This window comes from Furipterus horrens, unplaced genomic scaffold (assembly GCF_987537825.1).
Source record: "Furipterus horrens unplaced genomic scaffold, mFurHor1.1.pri manual_scaffold_5, whole genome shotgun sequence".
Lineage (NCBI taxonomy): Eukaryota > Metazoa > Chordata > Mammalia > Chiroptera > Furipteridae > Furipterus > Furipterus horrens.
This window is the reverse complement of record NW_028327175.1, coordinates 116,714,784-116,732,517: the sequence shown is the minus strand read 5'-3', so window position 1 is coordinate 116,732,517 and position 17,734 is coordinate 116,714,784. Positions and strand designations below refer to the sequence as shown.

At 52.7% G+C, this 17,734-nt stretch overlaps 2 protein-coding genes and 1 non-coding gene across 5 annotated transcripts; all 3 read left to right on the top strand.

The window, feature by feature from the left end:
* Positions 1 to 769: 769 nt before the first annotated feature.
* ZNF213 (zinc finger protein 213) lies at positions 770 to 10,281 on the top strand. 2 transcript variants are annotated; one of them, XM_090277137.1, is made up of 6 exons: positions 770 to 1,077; positions 3,337 to 3,837; positions 6,836 to 6,959; positions 7,169 to 7,239; positions 7,455 to 7,536; positions 8,641 to 10,281. In XM_090277137.1, the coding sequence occupies exons 2-6, from the start codon at positions 3,439 to 3,441 to the stop codon at positions 9,297 to 9,299; spliced, it is 1,335 nt and encodes a 444-aa protein (XP_090133263.1). In that variant the 5' UTR covers positions 770 to 1,077; positions 3,337 to 3,438; the 3' UTR covers positions 9,300 to 10,281. The 2 variants fall into 2 exon arrangements, with proteins under 2 accessions (XP_090133263.1, XP_090133262.1); XM_090277136.1 differs by having other exon boundaries at positions 772 to 1,077; positions 7,413 to 7,536.
* An 882-nt stretch (positions 10,282 to 11,163) lies between these two features.
* On the top strand, positions 11,164 to 16,450 carry LOC150009380 (caspase-14-like). 2 transcript variants are annotated; one of them, XM_090277135.1, is made up of 11 exons: positions 11,164 to 11,434; positions 11,517 to 11,657; positions 11,774 to 11,939; positions 12,047 to 12,135; positions 12,956 to 13,066; positions 13,205 to 13,372; positions 13,908 to 14,130; positions 14,451 to 14,567; positions 14,971 to 15,045; positions 15,573 to 15,676; positions 16,198 to 16,450. In XM_090277135.1, the coding sequence occupies exons 1-11, from the start codon at positions 11,330 to 11,332 to the stop codon at positions 16,321 to 16,323; spliced, it is 1,425 nt and encodes a 474-aa protein (XP_090133261.1). In that variant the 5' UTR covers positions 11,164 to 11,329; the 3' UTR covers positions 16,324 to 16,450. The 2 variants fall into 2 exon arrangements, with proteins under 2 accessions (XP_090133261.1, XP_090133260.1); XM_090277134.1 differs by having other exon boundaries at positions 11,744 to 11,939.
* Positions 16,451 to 17,140: 690 nt separating this feature from the next.
* Positions 17,141 to 17,213, top strand: TRNAR-CCG (transfer RNA arginine (anticodon CCG)). The gene has a single exon. It is a non-coding gene; the product is annotated as a tRNA-Arg (tRNA).
* Positions 17,214 to 17,734: the final 521 nt, after the last annotated feature.

The window sequence follows — 17,734 nt, the reverse complement described above, 5'->3', positions numbered from 1 at the left end:
GTGCTGTTTACAGAGTTAGGGAAAACCATTTTCAGGGAGTGACATTTGAGCAGACGGAGGCAGCTTTGTGGATATCGATACCTTTATAACTTTCCATATTTTCTTAATTTTCTTTTCCACACTAAGCATGCAATGCTTGCATAACCTAAACAACAAAGCTTTTTCTATTTCTTAAAAAGATCCGGAGCCTCAGATCTCCAGGTCAAGGAGTAAGTAGAGAGAGTGAGAGCAGGTTCAGATATGTGGAAAGTTGAACCCAGAACTTTCTAGACACGGCTCGCCAGCTCCAGATTGTCCCTGGCCCGGGGACTCTCGCCGCTCCACAGGTGAAGTTGCAGGTGGGAGAGCGCGGGATTTCCTGGAGTCAGTCCCCGCCTTCCGAGTCCTACCGAGCGACCCCGGCCGACGCGAGGGGACGGAGAATAGCCGCAGGAGGCTCCGCGCGCCTGACTAGTCTGCATTGCCAGTGAAGCGGCTTGCTCACCAAAAGCTAGAGCACCACAGACATCCAAAGGACAAACCAAGAGGAAGTACAGAGCGAGTCTAGATGCAGAGCACACCCCACGGGCACGGGTGTTGACGCGCATGGTATTGCTGTCTTCTGATTGGTCAGCCCTGGAAATTCTTCCAGTTCACTGGTCATCCGTCAAAGCTTAGACAAGCTCAATGGGAGAACAGCCTTCTGGGGAATGTAGTTCCCAGTGCTTAGAGAGGCGCATGCGCTATGTCATTTTCCGGAGAGCTCCCGCTGAACTTCCGGTGCCGGATCTGGCGGCGGAACTGTGAACGCCTGGGCGGGCGTAGGAGGTGTTTGGCCCGGGGGCGGGGCCAGCGGTAGGGACCTCCGGACTGTGAGGTTGAGCGTGGGTGTTTGGGCGGGTGCGGTTGGCTCTCTCAGGCACAGGCCGAAGGTGGCGCGCACCGCTGAGAAGTGCTTGGGGGATCCCGGGCGCATGTGCCGGCACCCCACCCCGCTGCCTCGCAGCTCCTCGCAGGCGAGGCTGCTGGGGACCGAGCACGGGGCTCCGGCCGGGTCCGCCTTCCCGCTCGCCGCGCACGTCTTGCCGAGCGACCCCGGTGAGTCCCTGGCCCTCTCCGAGCGTAGCGTCCTCGGTCACTAGAGGATGAGAATGGAGCGCATATCTTGGAGGGGTGTAAGGAGTACAAAAATAAAGTGCTTGCCCTGGCCGGGTAGTTAAGTTGGTTAGAGTGTTGTCCGACTACGCCAAGGTTGCAGGTTTGATCCCCAGTCAGGGCACATAGAAGAAGCAACCAATGAGCGCATAAATACGTGGAACAACAAATCTCTGTTTCTCTCTTTATCTCCCTTTCTCTCTCTTCTCCTTTTCTCCCTCTCCCTTCCTCTCTCCCTAAAATAAATTTAAAAAAGGAATAAACTGCGTAGTGTGCAGTAGTGGAAAGCATTGGAACCAACCTGAATGACTTACTCGGGTACTGGTTCAGAAACAAATTTATCCAAACCGCGAAATCTTCTAGAGCAGCTAATGAAGCATTGTTAGGTGGAAAAGCATATTACAAAAGTTTGTGCAATAAGGCCTCACTTATGTGAAAACAAAAAAAAAACACGTTTTTTTCTATTTCTATAGGAACATTTTTAGAAATGCACAGGAAGGGTCTGGGAGGTCAAATATCAGACTGTTGAGGGTGCACTGCATCGTGGAATGGAGAGAGTCTTTTTTTATGTATTTTTGTATTGTGTGAATCTCTCTTTTTATTACAGTGGTTCCTGTCACTTATTTGTAGAAACAAAAAACAAAGTTCCAAAATACACACTTTTCAGGACTTCTGTGAAGAGTAGCAATGTAAGATATAAATACATGCCATACATTCATGTGTACCTGTGTATAAATGGCTTAGGATGGCGTCTGGTGTCTGTGAGCCCATCGCTGACACGCCTGGGCCACCTGTGATTGGAGTTTAGAAGTTTATAAATTTGAGACTCATGGATACAGAGAACAGACTGACAGCTGTCAGGAGAGAGGGTGTTGGGAGCTGGCTGAAAAGGGTGAAGGGATTCCGTCGTCATTCCGTCGTCGGCAGCCGTCCGTCTCGAGAGACGATGGTGTAGCTTCTTAAGAGTCTATCTGCACCGCTGAGAATGGCTGTGCAGTCCGACTCGGGAGTGACACGGTATCTGTCTCCTCCCGTGTTGAATCGACATCTTGCGATGACGCTGGAGTGTCCTCTCCAGTGAAGCTGAAGCTACAGAGCCTGGGCAGGGTGATATGGAGGGTCTGCTGTTGCCCATGCAGGAGACCCCCCCTCTCTTCGCAGCTGAAGTGTCCAAGGGAAGGACGGAGTCAATACAGCTTGGCTTCAGGTGCGCCGCAGGAGTTGCCGGTGTTGACCACAACGTCAAACCGCCTTAGGGACTCCGGCTCCGGATTTTCTGTCGGGGTTTACTCCCTTAGCCTTTCCCCTGAAGAGGTATGCCGCAAGGCAGCGGAGGTTTTTTGGAGTCAGAGTTTTCCTTCTCTGATGTGCCCTGACTGGAAGATCGAACCAGCGACACTTAGCTCGCAGGCCGACGCTCAATCCACTGAGCCAAACCAGCCAGGGCTGTGGGGGATTAAGCAAAGAAAAAAAAGAAGACTCCTGGACAGACAGCAGTATGGTGAATGCCAGAGGGGAGGTAGGGTGCGGGGTGGTGGTACTGGTGGGAGGAGGTAGAAGAAGGTAAAGGGGTGTAAACGGTGATGAAAGGAGGCTTGACTTGGATTGGTAAACACTGTATAGATAATGTATTGTAGAATTGTATACCTGAAACCTGTATAATTTTATTAACCAACATCACCATGATAAATTCAATTGGAAAAATAAGTTTTCAAATTTGAGAAAGATAATACAGTACACATGGTATATCAGATAACCCCTGCCAGAAGAATCAAGAGCAACACTCAATAATCAAATATGTTAATTGTTATTTTTTTAATTGAAGTATAATACGTATACAGAAATATGCATAGTAAGGACAGCTCGATGGAGTTTTTACAAACCGAACAAATACATTAATATTTATGCCACAAAACATACAAACATTTACATTAAATGGGATAAATGGAGATTACAAACATGCTCATATTAGTAGGCCAGATGGTAAAAACCTGGGAGTTTTGGATTTTGGAGCTGAGGATAAGGGGCTACGGACCTGTCTGTGTTGGTAGGAGAGAGTGTCACATGAGCAAGGCATTACTGGAGAGGCTAAAAAAGGCCTCAGAGCCAGTAAAGGATAGAAGCTAAAGTCCCTGGATGTCCCTCCAATCTGGTGTTTGCTCCTTTACCTCCCCTATTCCTGCTATTTTGCTCTTTCCCTAGGAGTCCAGATGCTGGCCCAGCTGCCACAGGGAATCCCTCTGGGAGACTGAAGAGCAGGCTCCTGGGTTGAGGTCCACCAACCCTGACCCTTAGGCCAGGGGAATGGCAGACCCCTTGGAGCCTCAGAACCAGGCCCCAGGAGAGGGAGAAGGGCTTCTGATTGTGAAGGTGGAAGATTCCTCCTGGGATCAGGACTCTGCCCAGCAAGAGGACAGCAGGGATTCTGAGGCCTGCCGCCAGCGCTTTCGGCAGTTCTGCTACAGGGATGTGGGTGGGCCCCATGAGGCCTTCAGCCAGCTATGGGAGCTATGCTGCCGCTGGCTGCGACCTGAGCTGCGCACCAAAGAGCAAATCTTGGAGCTGCTGGTGCTGGAGCAGTTCCTGAGTGTGCTGCCTGTGGGTGTCCAGAACTGGGTGCGGGAGCGATACCCAGGGAGTGGCGAGGAAGCCGTTGCCTTGGTGGAGGACCTGCAGAAGCAGCCAGTGAAAGCATGGCCGCAGGTGAGGGGCCTCTCCCACATGAGTCTCCCAGGGGTGATGGGCACTCAGAGCCAGAGAGAACATTCACAGGAGCATGTCATAGCAGGTGTTGCCTATCTGAAAGACACTATCCAAATGAATCTGCTTTCTTTTTTTTTTTTTTTTTTTTTTCTCGTACTATTTATTTTATTTTATGGGTTTTTAGTATCTTAGCACCACAGCATTTGCAATACTAAGATTCCAGAAACAGAAAAAAAAAAAAAAAAACAGATCCATAGAAAACTAAAATGATCAAGTAGAACAGATAATTCTTAATCTTGCCTGTGCAACACTGTTCCCTATGAGTGTGAGACTATTTCCTATATTTAATACTTAACTCAGTCGAGTTTTTTTATTTATTGTTTGTAATAGAAGTTCTTTATTCTAACTCTGTAGGAGACATTCCCCACCTATAAATGCCTCTCACAGGCAGCAAAATTTTTCTGTCACATTAATCAATCTGAAATTCCTTCTAATTATATCTAATTATGACTCTTTGTTCTAGGGAAGTAAATTATTTTTTTTTGCCACTCCCTACATCCCTTACACCTTTCGAGTATGTGTAAAAGGTTATATTCTCTCTGAGAAGTTTCCTAGTTGACCTGAGAATATTTATTCTTTTTTATATTTACTTATTAGTCTCCCTCTTCTCTTAAATGTTTGTTGGTCTATCTGGAACACCCTCCAGTTACCCTCACCTTTCTTTTTTTTTTTTTTTTTTTTTTTTCCAGATTTAATGTGTTTTATTGATTAAAATATTACATTTGTGCCCCTTTCCCTTCCCTCTGCTCCCCTCCACCCGGTGGCCCCCTCCCTCCAGTTGTCCCCCCCTTTTAGATTATGTCCATTAGTTGTGCTTACAGTTCCTCCCAACCTCTCTCCGTCTATTCCATTCCCTCCTACCATGATCCCCAATTCCTATATCATCTCCCTCCCTCTCCCCACTCCCCCTCCCTGTTGGCCTCCCCCCACTATGTTTCGCTTACCCACAGTTCCTTTTCCACTCTCGTTGCCTGTTTCGTTTGCCTTTGTTTCATCTCCCTAGCTTCTGTTTTTTAAACCAGTCCCTGTAACTTCTCATATAACAGTGGTTTGGATCTAATGAACTCTTTCAGTTTTATTTTGTCCTGGAAACACTTTCTCTGTCCTTCTATTCTGAATGACAATTTCGCTGGATAGAGTATTCGTGGTTGTAGGTTTTGGATTTTCATTATTTTGAATATTTCTTGCCAGTCCCTTCTTGTCTGTAGGGTTTCCCTTGAGAAGTCAGCTGATAGTCTAATTGGGACCCCTTTGTACATAATTCTTTTCTTCTCTCTTGCTGCTTTTAAGATTCTCTCTTTATCTTTAATTTTTGACATTTTGATTATAATGTGTCTTGGAGTGGTTCTCCCTGGGTCCAGTCTCTTGGGAACTCTCCTTGCTTCCTGGATCTGCAAGTCTATTCCCTTCCCCAAGTCTGGGAAGTTCTCCTTTATTATATTTTCACTCAATTTTTCAAGTTCTAGTTCATCTTCCTCATTCTCTGGCAAACCAATGATTCTTATGTTGGGCCTTTTATAGCTGTCCCAGAGGTTTCTGATCCTCTCATTGTTGCTTGCCATTTCCTCTCGCTGCATTGGTTGACTGCTTGTTCCTTCTCCATATTCCAGTTTGTTGAAATGGGCTCTGGATTCCTCACCATCTGTCTCGTATGTGGTTTTGTTCCTTTCGTTATGAAAGTTTTTCGCTTCTTTCATATCTTTTTCCTGCTCTTTTGTGAATTCTGTAAGCCACCTGATAACAATGGCCCAGAACTGAGCCTCTGACAGGTTTCTTATCTGTTCATCTGTCAGGTTCTCTATCTGCTGCCTGGTGAGTTGTGTTACCGGGATCTCTATAGTTGCCTGCCTCATTTTGACAGATGCGTTTTGTTTTCCTGGGCCGGCTGTCGGGGGCAGTGCCTGTGTACGCGTCACAAATCAGCGACCGCCGGCGCCTGCCTGTCCGCGACCTATTTCGCCGCCCTGTGGTGCTTTCTGTGGGGGCGGGGGTCCAAGATGGATTCACACAGTTATTCAGCTAGGAGACCGGGATCCGTCCTCCCGCCCCCCTGGGCCTCACTGTTCAAGGCGATGCTGCGGCTGCTCTCCCCAGCGCCCGGAGTCGCGCACGCCAGGGGCTTGATTGGAGTCGCACACGCCAGGGGCTTGATTACCTCCAGGATTTTTCGCCGCCCCGCCCCGCCGCTCCGCAAACAGCTTTGCCTTCTTTAACTCTTACCTGCCCAAATGGCACCGCTGGTTTATAACTTCATATGTTGGGCTTCCGTGTAGCTTTATTTTCTGGAATTTCTAGTTATCCTTTGTTTTAAAGTAGTTGTATTCCACTATAGTTGTAGAGGGAGACCTAGCGTGTCCGTCTAAGCCTCCATCTTGGCCAGAAGTCCGAATCTGCTTTCTTTATGGTGGCTTTGGAGGACAGAGCAGGACCAAAGTGGGCCTGTCTCAGGAAGGCAGGTTTTAGCTCCACACAGGCTCTGCAAATGTTTATTCATGTTCTGCTCTAGGCCAGGCATTGGGGTTATAGTGAGGTGCATAGTGAGAGCCCCAGAGGGGGCATGAGAAGGTAGAGCTGTACATGTGAGCCCTGCTGTCTTGTGGGGTGTTGGGTCCTTGACACTGGAAGCATCTGTGGATGCCCTAATAAGTGACTGGGGTATAGGGTTCTGGCCGTCACAGGAAGGTCTTCCCCTGCTCTCACTTGCTAAATGGCTATATGATTCTATCCTTTGGGGGTTGGTTCTTGCCTTGTGCTTGATCAGGGCACATGGCAATGCTTGGTATCACATTCTCCTCTGGACTTTGCTGGGACCCTATGTTGATTTCTCCCCAAACTTCAGCCTCCTAAGGGATATGTCCTATGTCTCCTTCCCAGGAATTAAATTCTGTCTCCCCTGTCTGGTCTTGGTGCTGATGAGCATGTTGTGGTTCCTGCACAGGATGTGCCCTCAGAGGAGGTGGAACCTGAGGCTGCAGTCCAGGGATCCCAGGCCAAGAGACCTCCTCCAAAGGCGGGGGCACAAAACCAGTCACCTGTACCTTGGGAGCAGCACAGCCATGGTGGTGAGTAAGCTGGTAGGCTGCAGAGTGGATGGGCAGAGGCCTGGTTCCTTCCCGGGCATTGCCCTAAGAGTAGCAGGAAGGGTACTTGCTCCATGAAGCTTGTGCATGTATGTGCATGTATGTACGTGCATGTGCACAGAAGAGTATGTGGGCTTTCTCATTCCTAAGAGAAAGAGCTGGCCTCTCTGAGGCTTGTTCTTTTCTTTCAGTCCAGCTTCCTGCTTTTAAAAAGGGGAGTATCAAACCGAAAACGAATGCCTGCTTTGCCTCTGAGGTTCATGTGAGTTACCTGTCCCTTTGTTCCCTCTGAGGCCATCAGCACCTCTTCCGTTCACCCTGCTCCTGCCTGGGCCCATCCTGGTCCACATCCCAACCTTCTTCCTCTCCCCACCTGTGGCTGCCTGGGGAGTTATGAGCGAAGCATCCCTGAGTAGGGTTTCTCTCTCATTTCAGGGACCTGTAACATTTGGAGATATTCCCTTCTATTTCTCCCAGGAAGAATGGGGGTCCCTGGACCCTGCTCAGCGGGATCATTTCTGGGACATAAAGCGGGAAAACTCCCGAAACGCTGCCCTAGGTAAGCAGTAGGTGCTACCCTTGGGATCCTGGTTCCTTTGAGCTGGAGGCAGCAGCCTCCTTGGGGAGCCCTAGCAGCAGAGAGAGGGCCCAGGCAGGCCACATTCCTTTGCACATCCTGCTGGAATCCTCAGTCTCCTCCTCACTCCCTCTCAGCTGGCTCCAAAGTAGACCTTCCCCAGCTCTCTTCAAGAGCCCTGGCTGATTTCTTTTTCTGTGTTAATATTAACTTTTCTTTGGCTGTGAACATGTATTAAAATATGATGGGTGCTAACAACATGGTAGCACTGTGCTGAGCATTTGTATGGACATTTTGTCAGGTGATTCTCACAGCCTGGTGCATAAAAGTGTTGTCCACATTTTATAGACAAGGGACCTGAGAGTCAGATCAACAGACACCAAGGTGACAGAGCTGGGACTCGTCCGAACGGTGGTCACAAGGCCCCCCAGGCTGCCCTTTTAAGAGGTGCTGACAGTGAAAACACATACGGTGCACCGAGGCCTGGGCCCAGTGCATTAGAGGCCTCACTCCAGGTCCCTCTCCAGGCCAGGGCCTTTCTGAGCACTGTTGGGGATCATCTCATTTAACTCACCCAACTCAATGGGGTGGGCTAGGATCCTTCTAGATCCAGCTCTGTTGTTGATTTAATAAGGTAAGAACTTGTGTAGTGAGAGGAACTACAGTAGCTGAACCCATGTGGTTCCTCAGTTTCTGATAATGAATAGTGAGAGTTTGGATCATTTACAAACTTTACCTTAATCTATTCAGTTTTGGAGTTTGAATAGCCAGGGTTCAGAGAGTGGGGTGTTGGACCCCAGGGTGGAAGGGAGGCCTAGAGTGGTCAGGTGTGTAATTAGTAGGTGCCGTTGGGGCAGGATGAGCAGACTCCTTGCCTCTGCCTTCTGCCTCTGCACTGTTTTCTCTGCCAGCCTTTTATCATGTCCCCATTTTATGGACGAGGAAACTGAGGCTTGGGTCTGTCCCGCACAGGACTTTCAGAATCTCATAGCCAAGGCGCTTGCCACTGAGCCCTGTTTCTACCTAGTATCAGCTCTGAGCCCAGACCAGATGGGACTGAAGAGGCCCCCTCCTCTCCGCTTGCAGGTTTGGAGCTCAAGAGCCAAAGGGGGCCATCCGGGCTGGAGGAGGCAGTGAGGGTGCTCCCAGGCCAGGAGGGCAACGATGTGACTGTGGCCTGGAACCCTGAGGAGTCTGAGTCCTGGGAGAATGAGGCCCGGCCAGGGGTGCACTTGGAGCTGGTGGCCGGATCAAGGCAGGGACGGCCGCCCACACGGAGGCGCCAGTTTCGGGACCTGGCAGCCGAGAAGCCACACAGCTGTGGCCAGTGTGGCAAGCGCTTCCGCTGGGGCTCAGATCTGGCGCGCCACCAGCGCACGCACACAGGTGAGAAGCCACACAAGTGCCAGGAGTGTGAAAAGAGCTTCCGCAGCTCCTCGGACCTGGTGCGCCACCAGGGTGTGCACACGGGACAGAAGCCCTTTAACTGCTCCGCGTGCGGCAAGAGCTTCAGCCGCAGCGCCTACCTGGCAGACCACCAGCGCATCCACACTGGTGAGAAGCCCTTCGGCTGCAGCGACTGCGGCAAGAGCTTCTCACTGCGCTCCTACCTGCTGGACCACCGGCGCGTGCACACTGGTGAGCGGCCCTTTGGTTGCGGCGAGTGTGACAAGAGCTTCAAGCAGCGCGCCCACCTCATCGCCCACCAGAGCCTGCATGCCAAGACGGCCCAACCCGTGGGGTGAGAGATGGGGTAAGGGCTGGAGGGATCACCTGGGAGGCGGAGCAGCAAGATGACCACCTCCTTTGCTGCCACCTTCTGTGGCCACAACCCCCACTGCGTGCTCTGCTGTGCCCCAGAACCTGGTCATCACTCCCAAGTAATGGAAACCCCCTATGACCTCATGGCCATTCTTCCTGCCCTGGGAGTTTCTCTTGTCATTTGGCGTCCTAGGGCCCCAGCACTTTCCTGGCAGGTGGCTTTATTTTGGGAGAAAGGCTGAGGTAGCACGGAAGTGTGAGGACTCCCGCAGGGCCTGGGGTCCTCCCCTCAACCTTGTTTGCTCAGTGGCTATTTGTTCCCCACCTTCTTGGCTGGGTCCATGGGCCAGGCCTTTTGTCCTGCTAACCTGTGCCTTCCTGCAGGGGTGGAGGACAGGCTTTGACCACTAGGGTGCTCACAGGCTCTAGGAAGGACAGTCAACCCACACCTGTGAGGATCTAGGTTCCTGGGTGGGGCCTAAAGGGCTATCAGGCCTCCACCCCCTCTCATTTCCAGGCCCTGACCACTCTGCCCTGTCCTGGCAACACGGAAGTTGCCTGGCCCTGATCTCCACTGCTTCCCCCCTTGAGAGCCATCCTCTGCTGAGGCTAGTGGTGGCTCTGGGGACTGGAGGTCTACTGTGCAGACTGAGAACAAGCTAGTGGAAACTCCTTTCACGCTCACCTCCAGACACATGGAGTTTATGGTACTTAACACGAGCACTCTGTCAGTGATTTGTCACTGACCCCTTAGGCACTGCATTCTATGTCTGCATCGCCTGCAGACTGGCATTCACAGGGATGCCCACAGGTTCTCCAAAGGAGCTCAGCCCAGCCTGCCTCTAAAGGGTAGCAAAAGGGTTTCAATAAACATGGAAACTGCCCTCACTGATGTGGCTCAGTTGGTTGGGCATACAATATCTTTCTCCTCTTCCCCTCTCAAAAATAAAAAAATTTAAAAACTTTCTCCAGGCTGTTCTGTTAGCTGGGTGGGGGAATCTAGAATTTGAACCCCTTGGTCTCCTGACCTGGTAGTCCCCTTGACTTCCAGGTGGGCTGGGCCCTGAAGGACAGCCATGAGCCTTGGGACTCTGATCCTGTGTTGGCCAGGGACAGCTCAGGATGAGAGCCAGTAGCATACCTCCCTATCACAGCTGAGCAGGACTTGGGGGTCTTTGCCAGGCACTCTGTTTCTCCCCATTGGTGAAATGAGGAAACAGGCTTATAGACAGGGTGACTGGTCAGGGCGATGGTATGTTCAGATCCATTAGGGAGAGAGGGCTGCTGAATCAAAGTGGATCCTGCCCCCATTCCTCACATAGCCTTTGACAACTTACCACTCCTGTGCCCAGTGTGGGGCCTGCATGTAGCTGCTGGGCTCATGGCAGAGCTCCCTGTGGTGGTGGCCTCAGCAGACTCGATTGAGTGCTGGGGCTGGCTGAGACGAGATGTTCCGTTCCCTGGTCTGTGTGCCAGCCTCTGCTCCCTGGGCCTTTCCTCAGCCAGGCCCCCATTTAACACTTGCTTCCCCTTGAGGTTGCTGCACTTCCCAGTTGCAGCAACCGGGGTCTCACCATGGACAGCTGACTCTGCTTACGGGTTTCTACCTCTGGGATAGTACCCTTCACTCCCTGTACTTTATGCTTGAGGCTGCTGTGTGCATGTATGTGGGCACCTTGCATGAGTGAGTAGGGGTGACAGGTGGCAGGAGCAGTGCACCAACTTTTTTGATGCTGATTGCTGGCTCCGAAGGGAGATACTCGGGTATAATGAGATCAGATAAGAAGTGACCCAGGAGCTAAGAATAGGATTGGGCACAGGCTCCTGGCTCAGGCAGGGGCATGTCAATGCCAGTCAGGAAGTAGCCTGCTGCACCCAAGGAACAGCAGGGAGTGGGGCCCAGGACCCAAGGATCCAAGGGAGGGAGCAGAGTCCGGCTCAGCTCATAAACAGCTGATAGGTCAGAGATCAGGGAGAGGGCAAGGATTGGGACCCAAGGCATTGGGTGAGCTCTATGCTCAGAGGAAGCACCCACCTGGCACCCATGGCCTTCCTGGTGTCCGGGACGCTGCGGGTGGCTGCGCAGATGGCAGATACTCAAGAGAGTCTGGGAAGAAAGGTAGTGGGAGCTACTGCCTGGCCCAGCCCACTCGGCTCCCAGCTGAGCCGCACCAAGCCCAACTTTGGCCTTGCCTCCCCAGGGCAAGTACAGCTTGCAGGGTCCAAGGGTGGCTCTGACACTCAGCAGCCCTGAGGTACCAGCCTCTACAGTGGCTATCCTGGAGGGCGTGTTCCAGATCCTGGGCTTTGAGAGCTGCTGGAGGAGGGAGGCCTCGGTCCAGGTGAGTCCTAGCCTACCTACTGCCTCCACTCTCAACCCCACATGGGGCCTCCCCAGACCCAGGCCTGCCCTTCATTCTTGTCCTAGGACTTCCTTGAGGAATTGATTGGGTTCCAGGAGCAGCTGATTGCCCACAGGGCCCCTCTGGGCTGTGTCCTAGTTGCCTTGCTGGCCCCCAGTGGGCAGCTGAGGCAGCCACAGAAGTTGGTTCGGGAGCTGAGTGGCTGTGGGGCCCTGCGGGGCTGCCCCAAAGTCTTCCTTCTGCTCTCAAGTGCTCCTGGGGGTGAGTGGCTGGGCAGGCATCCTCACTGTGGGACAGGGCAAATTAGGGGTGGGTGGGCAGGAGGCCGAAACCCTCCTTCCAGGCCAATACTGTACTTTTCCACCCAGCTATCCCCAATCCTGGAGCCTTCCTCACTAGCCTGGGTGAAATCTGTGGCCGCTGTCCTCACTGGTCCCTGCTGCAGCAGCTGACAGAGGTGGGGGCCCCAGATGGGGAGTCCCAGGGAGGGGGCTGTGCCAGTCACCTCCCTTAAGCCTGTTACACAGTTGGATTCACTCACATGGCTTCCCACCCATTCATTCGACAACAATATTCTACAATACATTGTGTATGTGTGTGGTGTCAGGCTTACGGCCCGGCCTTTCACCCCCGACCCGTGCCTCTCCTCACACCCACTCAGGATCCCCTAGACACTCCAACATCTTCACATCTCTGTGCCTTTGCCCCAGCTCTTCCCTCTGCTTGCCATGGCCTCCTTGTCGCCATCAGCCTTATACAGTCCTGGAAGGTCAGTGAATGCCTTGCTCATGCTCTCTGAGTCGATGCTTCCACTTCTACCCACCCCAGTTCACACACATCCAGGTAGTGACTGTTCCCTCAGACTGCAGGTCCCTGGAGGGCAGGGTTGGGAGTGATTCAGGTCTGGTTTCCACACCCAAAGTTTTCAGTGGATGGCTGAGTGGCCCTGGGTAATCCTGCAGCTGAGAGGTGGACCCAGCTCTGCTCCTCAGCTCTCTCCAGACTGGTGCCTTCCCCTGAAAGGTTCTGGTTAGTGGTATGGTCACTGTACAATTCATGTCCAGGGAAGCCTATGACCCTGAGCCTGAAATATAATCCCTCTTGTGCCCGCTTCTTTCATTTGTCTTCTCATCCCTCCAGCTGGCAGGAGACCCCAAAGAGACTGTAGTAGCTATGAGTCTGGCCTAGTCATTCCTTGGAGCTAGGGTCCTGGTTCTCTTCCTACCATGCTCCCGTGGAACAGCCCCTTGAGGGTCCTCTGGCCCCGTCCTCCCCAGGTCTTCTGCAGGACAGCTGAAGAGTCCTCAGGGGCCACTTACTGCCCAGTCTTTCGGAGCTCCTTGCGGGGGGCACTGTGCCTGGGGGACATGGAGCCCTGGGCGCCTGAGGTAAGTGGGCAGGAGAGAGTGTTCAGCCATCTGGCAGCAGTGGCAAGTGGGGCAGAGGCTCAGGGAGACCCGAGGTGGGGGCGGCAGGGAAATGAAAGGTCCTCAGACCACTTTTAATGCACCGTAACTTGTTTGTAGCCAGAACCCAGCCCCAGTGCTCAGTATGACTTGTCTGGGCGCAGAGCCGCCCTCCTCCTAGCTGTGATCCGGGGCCGCCCTGGGGCCCAGCATGATGTGGATGCACTGGGGGACCTGTGCCAGACCCTGGGCTTTGAGACCACCCTAAGGACAGACCCTACAGCCCAGGTGAGCAGAAGCCCAGAACTTCTGGTGGTGTTCTAAAGGAAGGCACTCCCTCCCCCAGAATCCTGGGCACTCTCCTGGGCCTCTCACCCATGGTGGGCAAGAAGTGCAGCCTCAAATCTAGCCTCCATCCTCCCTGCTGCATGCATTGGGAATCCACTTCCCTGCCTCCGGAAGCCCAGTCTCCAGGGCCCCTTTGGCTTCTCAGGCTGGCTGTTTCTCTGCTATCTAGTTGGACCCTTAGTCTTTTTCCTGGAAGGGTCTCAGGTTCCTCCCCAGAATCCCATCAGCTCACTGCCCTCCCCTCATACCTCTTAACTTTTTGGTGCCAGAGAACCACTTGCAGAACCAACCACATTACCTCCGATGAACATGCCAGGCCTTGCAGCAGGGGTTAGGAGGACTTCCTTCCTGGTCCTGAGGCTGGCAGGAGGTGGAATGTAGGGTGGGTGGGAGCTGGAGAAGCCTACCTGGAGGGCCTCCAGGTACTGGAGAGGCAGTGGCTATGGCCCAGGCCTCAATTTTGTTTCCATGTCAGGCTTTCCGGGAGGAGCTGGCCCAGTTCCGGAAGCAGCTGGACACCTGCAGGAGCCCTGTGAGCTGTGCTCTTGTGGCCCTGATGGCTCATGGGGGGCCTCAAGGGCAGCTGCTGGGGGCTGATGGGCAAGAAGTACAGCCAGAGGCCCTGGTGCAGGAGCTGAGCTGCTGTGGGGCCCTGCGGGGCTGCCCCAAGATCTTCCTGCTTCAGGCTTGCCGTGGGAGTGAGTGGGGTCTGGGGCCCTCCCTGGAGGCTCAGCCGGGTCCTGGCCTCCAGCCTGGCTTGTCCTGCCCTAGATTTCCTCACCCAGTTCACCTCCCAGAAGCCTGAGTACTAGCCCTTTTCCTGCCCCCTCTTCCAGTGTTTCCTAGAGGTCAAGTCTATGAACTTGAGTACTTTACTCTCAGCACTTTTCATTTGGTGCTCAGAATGTTTCCAACTTGGCAGGCCTGCCTAGAGTGCTGGAGGCTGGGATCTGGACCCTTGGAGGCACCTCCAGGTATCTGCTGAATGAAAGAATCTGCCTGTCCCATCCTTTTCCAGGACACAGGGATGCTGGCATGGGACCCACAGCTCTCCCCTGGTTCTGGCGCTGGCTGCGGGCAGCACCAGCTACCCCCTCCCATGCCGATGTCCTTCAGATCTATGCAGATGCCCAAGGTGGGTCTGTGTTCCTTTTGAAGCTTGGGCTTGGGCAGGGCTGGTTGTGGGGAGCTGTCTATAGAGTACATTTCCATGGCTCTGAGCTGGGGTGCTGCTGCCACTGTCCTCTCTTTGCCAAGAGGGTGGGAAGAAAAACCATCTTAAACCACAAAGGCCTTTGAAAATCAAGGGCTTCTCCCCTAATTGCACCTTGAAACAATCCTGGAGTCAGGACCGTGAAATAGCTTTTCTGAGGTCACACAGCTGGTAAGTAGCAGGGCTGAGATTTGAACTCTGGTTTCTCTTTCCTGCTCTGCACTCTTTCCACTACCTTGTGCTGCCCTTGAACCAGACTCAGGGAGACCCTGGGGCTTGTGGAGTCCTGGGATGCTGGGTAAATGAAGTTGATCCCCTCTTGCAGGCACCTCCTTCAGGGGCCCCACTCCATGGAGCTGTGACCAAGCAGACATCCTAATGGTCTATGCAGCTGCTGAGGGTAAGGGGATGGGTCATCATGAATCCCCATTATACAGGGCCCAGCGTCCTGGCTGGAGGTCTGGAGTGGCTTTAGAGGCAGCTGGGGCTCGACATGTGTGGCACAGGAATACCCATCTGGTTGCAATTAGGCCATTTTCCTTTTATGTTTATTATTAATAATAGTAATATTGCTGGTGAGCATGCATTGTGGGCTGACTGTGCTAAGCGCTGTTCCTGCATCATTCCCTCCAAGCTATAAGTTTCATGAGGGCAGGGCAATTCTGCCTGTCTCAGGGCTCTGCCCAGTGCCTAGCACAGAGTATGCTTACAGTGAATGTTTGAACCATTATATATTCACTCAGCAAATATAGAGCAACAACTTGTTTTAGAAACAGGAAGTTCCCTCTCTCTGCTACATTCCCCTGCCTGACTTCCTGGGGTCCTGTCTACTTGCCACCCCACTTTCACCATCAATAGGCACCGTGGCGGTTGGAAGGCAGCTGGTCTGCCAGAGTCTGACGCTCTGGCCCTGGTGCCCTGTCCTAGGCTGTGTAGCTTATCGGGATGAGAAGGGTTCAGACTTTATCCAGACGCTGGTGGAGGTCCTCAGAGCTACCCCTGGGGGAGACTTCCTAGAGCTGCTGACTGAGGTGCGTTTGGGAGATCTGGGTTGGCAACAAGCGAAGCGAGGCTAGATTAATCCTTTGCAGCTGAACACTTGATGACCACAGCAGTTATTGGTCATGTACTCACAGCCTGGGGAGAGTACACTGCACACCAGGCAGGGACACTTGGGGTTGCACTAAAAAACAGAGTGAACCAGCAGGGGTTGTGGGGTGCAGGCTTTGTAGTAAGGGGGTAGTGTATCCCCTGGTTCCTGCAGGAAGAGGTGATTGGCTTGTTTGAATAGTTTTGCAGGTTGGCAGGGAACTGAAGCCCCTCAGATTGAAGCTGGGGTGGAATGCAGCTGGTCTGGCTGGAGGGGGAACTAGCTGGATGGGGAGCCTTTCATGCTGGATGGAGGGACTATCTGACAAGAGCGGGGGGACTCATGGCTAGTCCTTTGGGGCCCTGTGAGGCCCAAAGATATCTAGGCAGCTCTCCTTACAATACACTGGGTGCCAGGCTGGGCACCAGGAAACCTGGCACAGGCTGAGTGTGGTCCTTGCAGGTCAATCGTCAGGTGTGTGAGCTGGATGTGTTGGGTCCTGACTGCGATGAGTACCGCAAAGCCTGCCTGGAGATCCGCAGTTCGCTGAGGCGCCGGCTCTTCCTGCAGCCACCCAGTCAGTGCTGACAGTGGGTGGACACACCCCAGTGCCACCACTGACTCCATCCACTTCTCAGTTACCTTGCTGAGAAATGGGGCATCACAGCAGGGTGCTGGGCTCAGCTGGCATGCAATAAACATCTGTTGATCGCTGCACACGTGAATAGGACCTACTCTCAGGGGGGGTGGGACAGTAAGTAAGATAATGTATGCAAAGTGCCTGGCATTTTGTAAAGGCACATTTGTGCCCCTGGGAACCAGATACCGGGCCTGTGGGAAATGGGGGTGGGGGGGTGGGCAGCATCCGAGACTAAGGAACCCAGAATGGGCTAGGCTGGGAGGGATGTCCTGGGAAGGGGCAACTTTGGGTAAATATCGCTCTCTCAGCCCACCTGCACGTTGAGCAGTGGAAAAGCAGACTTGACCTCTGCTTTCACGACCGTCGGAATCCAGTCTGGGGCCACAGGACTAGAACACAGCATTGCAGGTTTAGCGGTGCTGTGACAGGGAAAACACAGTGGTGGGGGGAGCGGTGGGCAGCTCCTGATCCAATGCGGGTTGGGAGCACAGGAGGAAGGAGATCTGAAGGGACCTCTCCGGGCAGGAGGGGACTAGGATGCCAGACAGGGTCTCGAATTCGCAACTACAGGAGCACGTGGGCCGTCATCACCGGCTCAGCTAAATTGAGTGGAGTAGCCCAGCTCGGAGTCCCGCCCACACAGAGTCCGAAGGGGTGTGGGGGGAGCACAGCTCCTATCCACTGAGGACACACATTAATGCGTACCACGCAGGCGCCTAGACAAGCTTTACGGTAAAAGCTGTAGAGCTCTTTTCTTGAGTACAGGGCCGCGTGGCCTAATGGATAAGGCGTCTGATTCCGGATCAGAAGATTGAGGGTTCAAGTCCCTTCGTGGTCGCTGCTGAGGTTGGTTTTTCTCCTTGTGCTTAAAATTTTCCTCCTCTCAGAACAGTTCCCTGTGTCCTCTGGGGGCAGTTCCCTACGCGGGTCTAGAACCAGACTCTGACAGCACCGCGGGGACCCACGCTGAGGGAGACAGCGAAACGACTGCGGACCCTGAATCCACTGGGAATTGTTTACATGAAATACAGTTCAGGCGAAGAAAACTGTGACAGACGAGCGTTTGGACTGTTGCCGGGGTGGGGGTGGGGCGTCGAGTAGGGGAGTTGCTCTAGAGTGCATTTTAAAATGTAAGAGATTATTGTGATGAAAGAGCTTTGGAAATAGTGGTAATGGTTGCACAATATTGTGACTGTAATTGATGCCACTGAATTGTACATTTAAAAATGGTTAAAATGGCAAATTTAATGTTACATATATTTACTTCAATAAGAGTATGTTTACAAAATTTTAATACATTATTTTGATTTTTTGCACTGAGAGTGTACCCTTAAATTATGTGAATGTATATATTAAAAT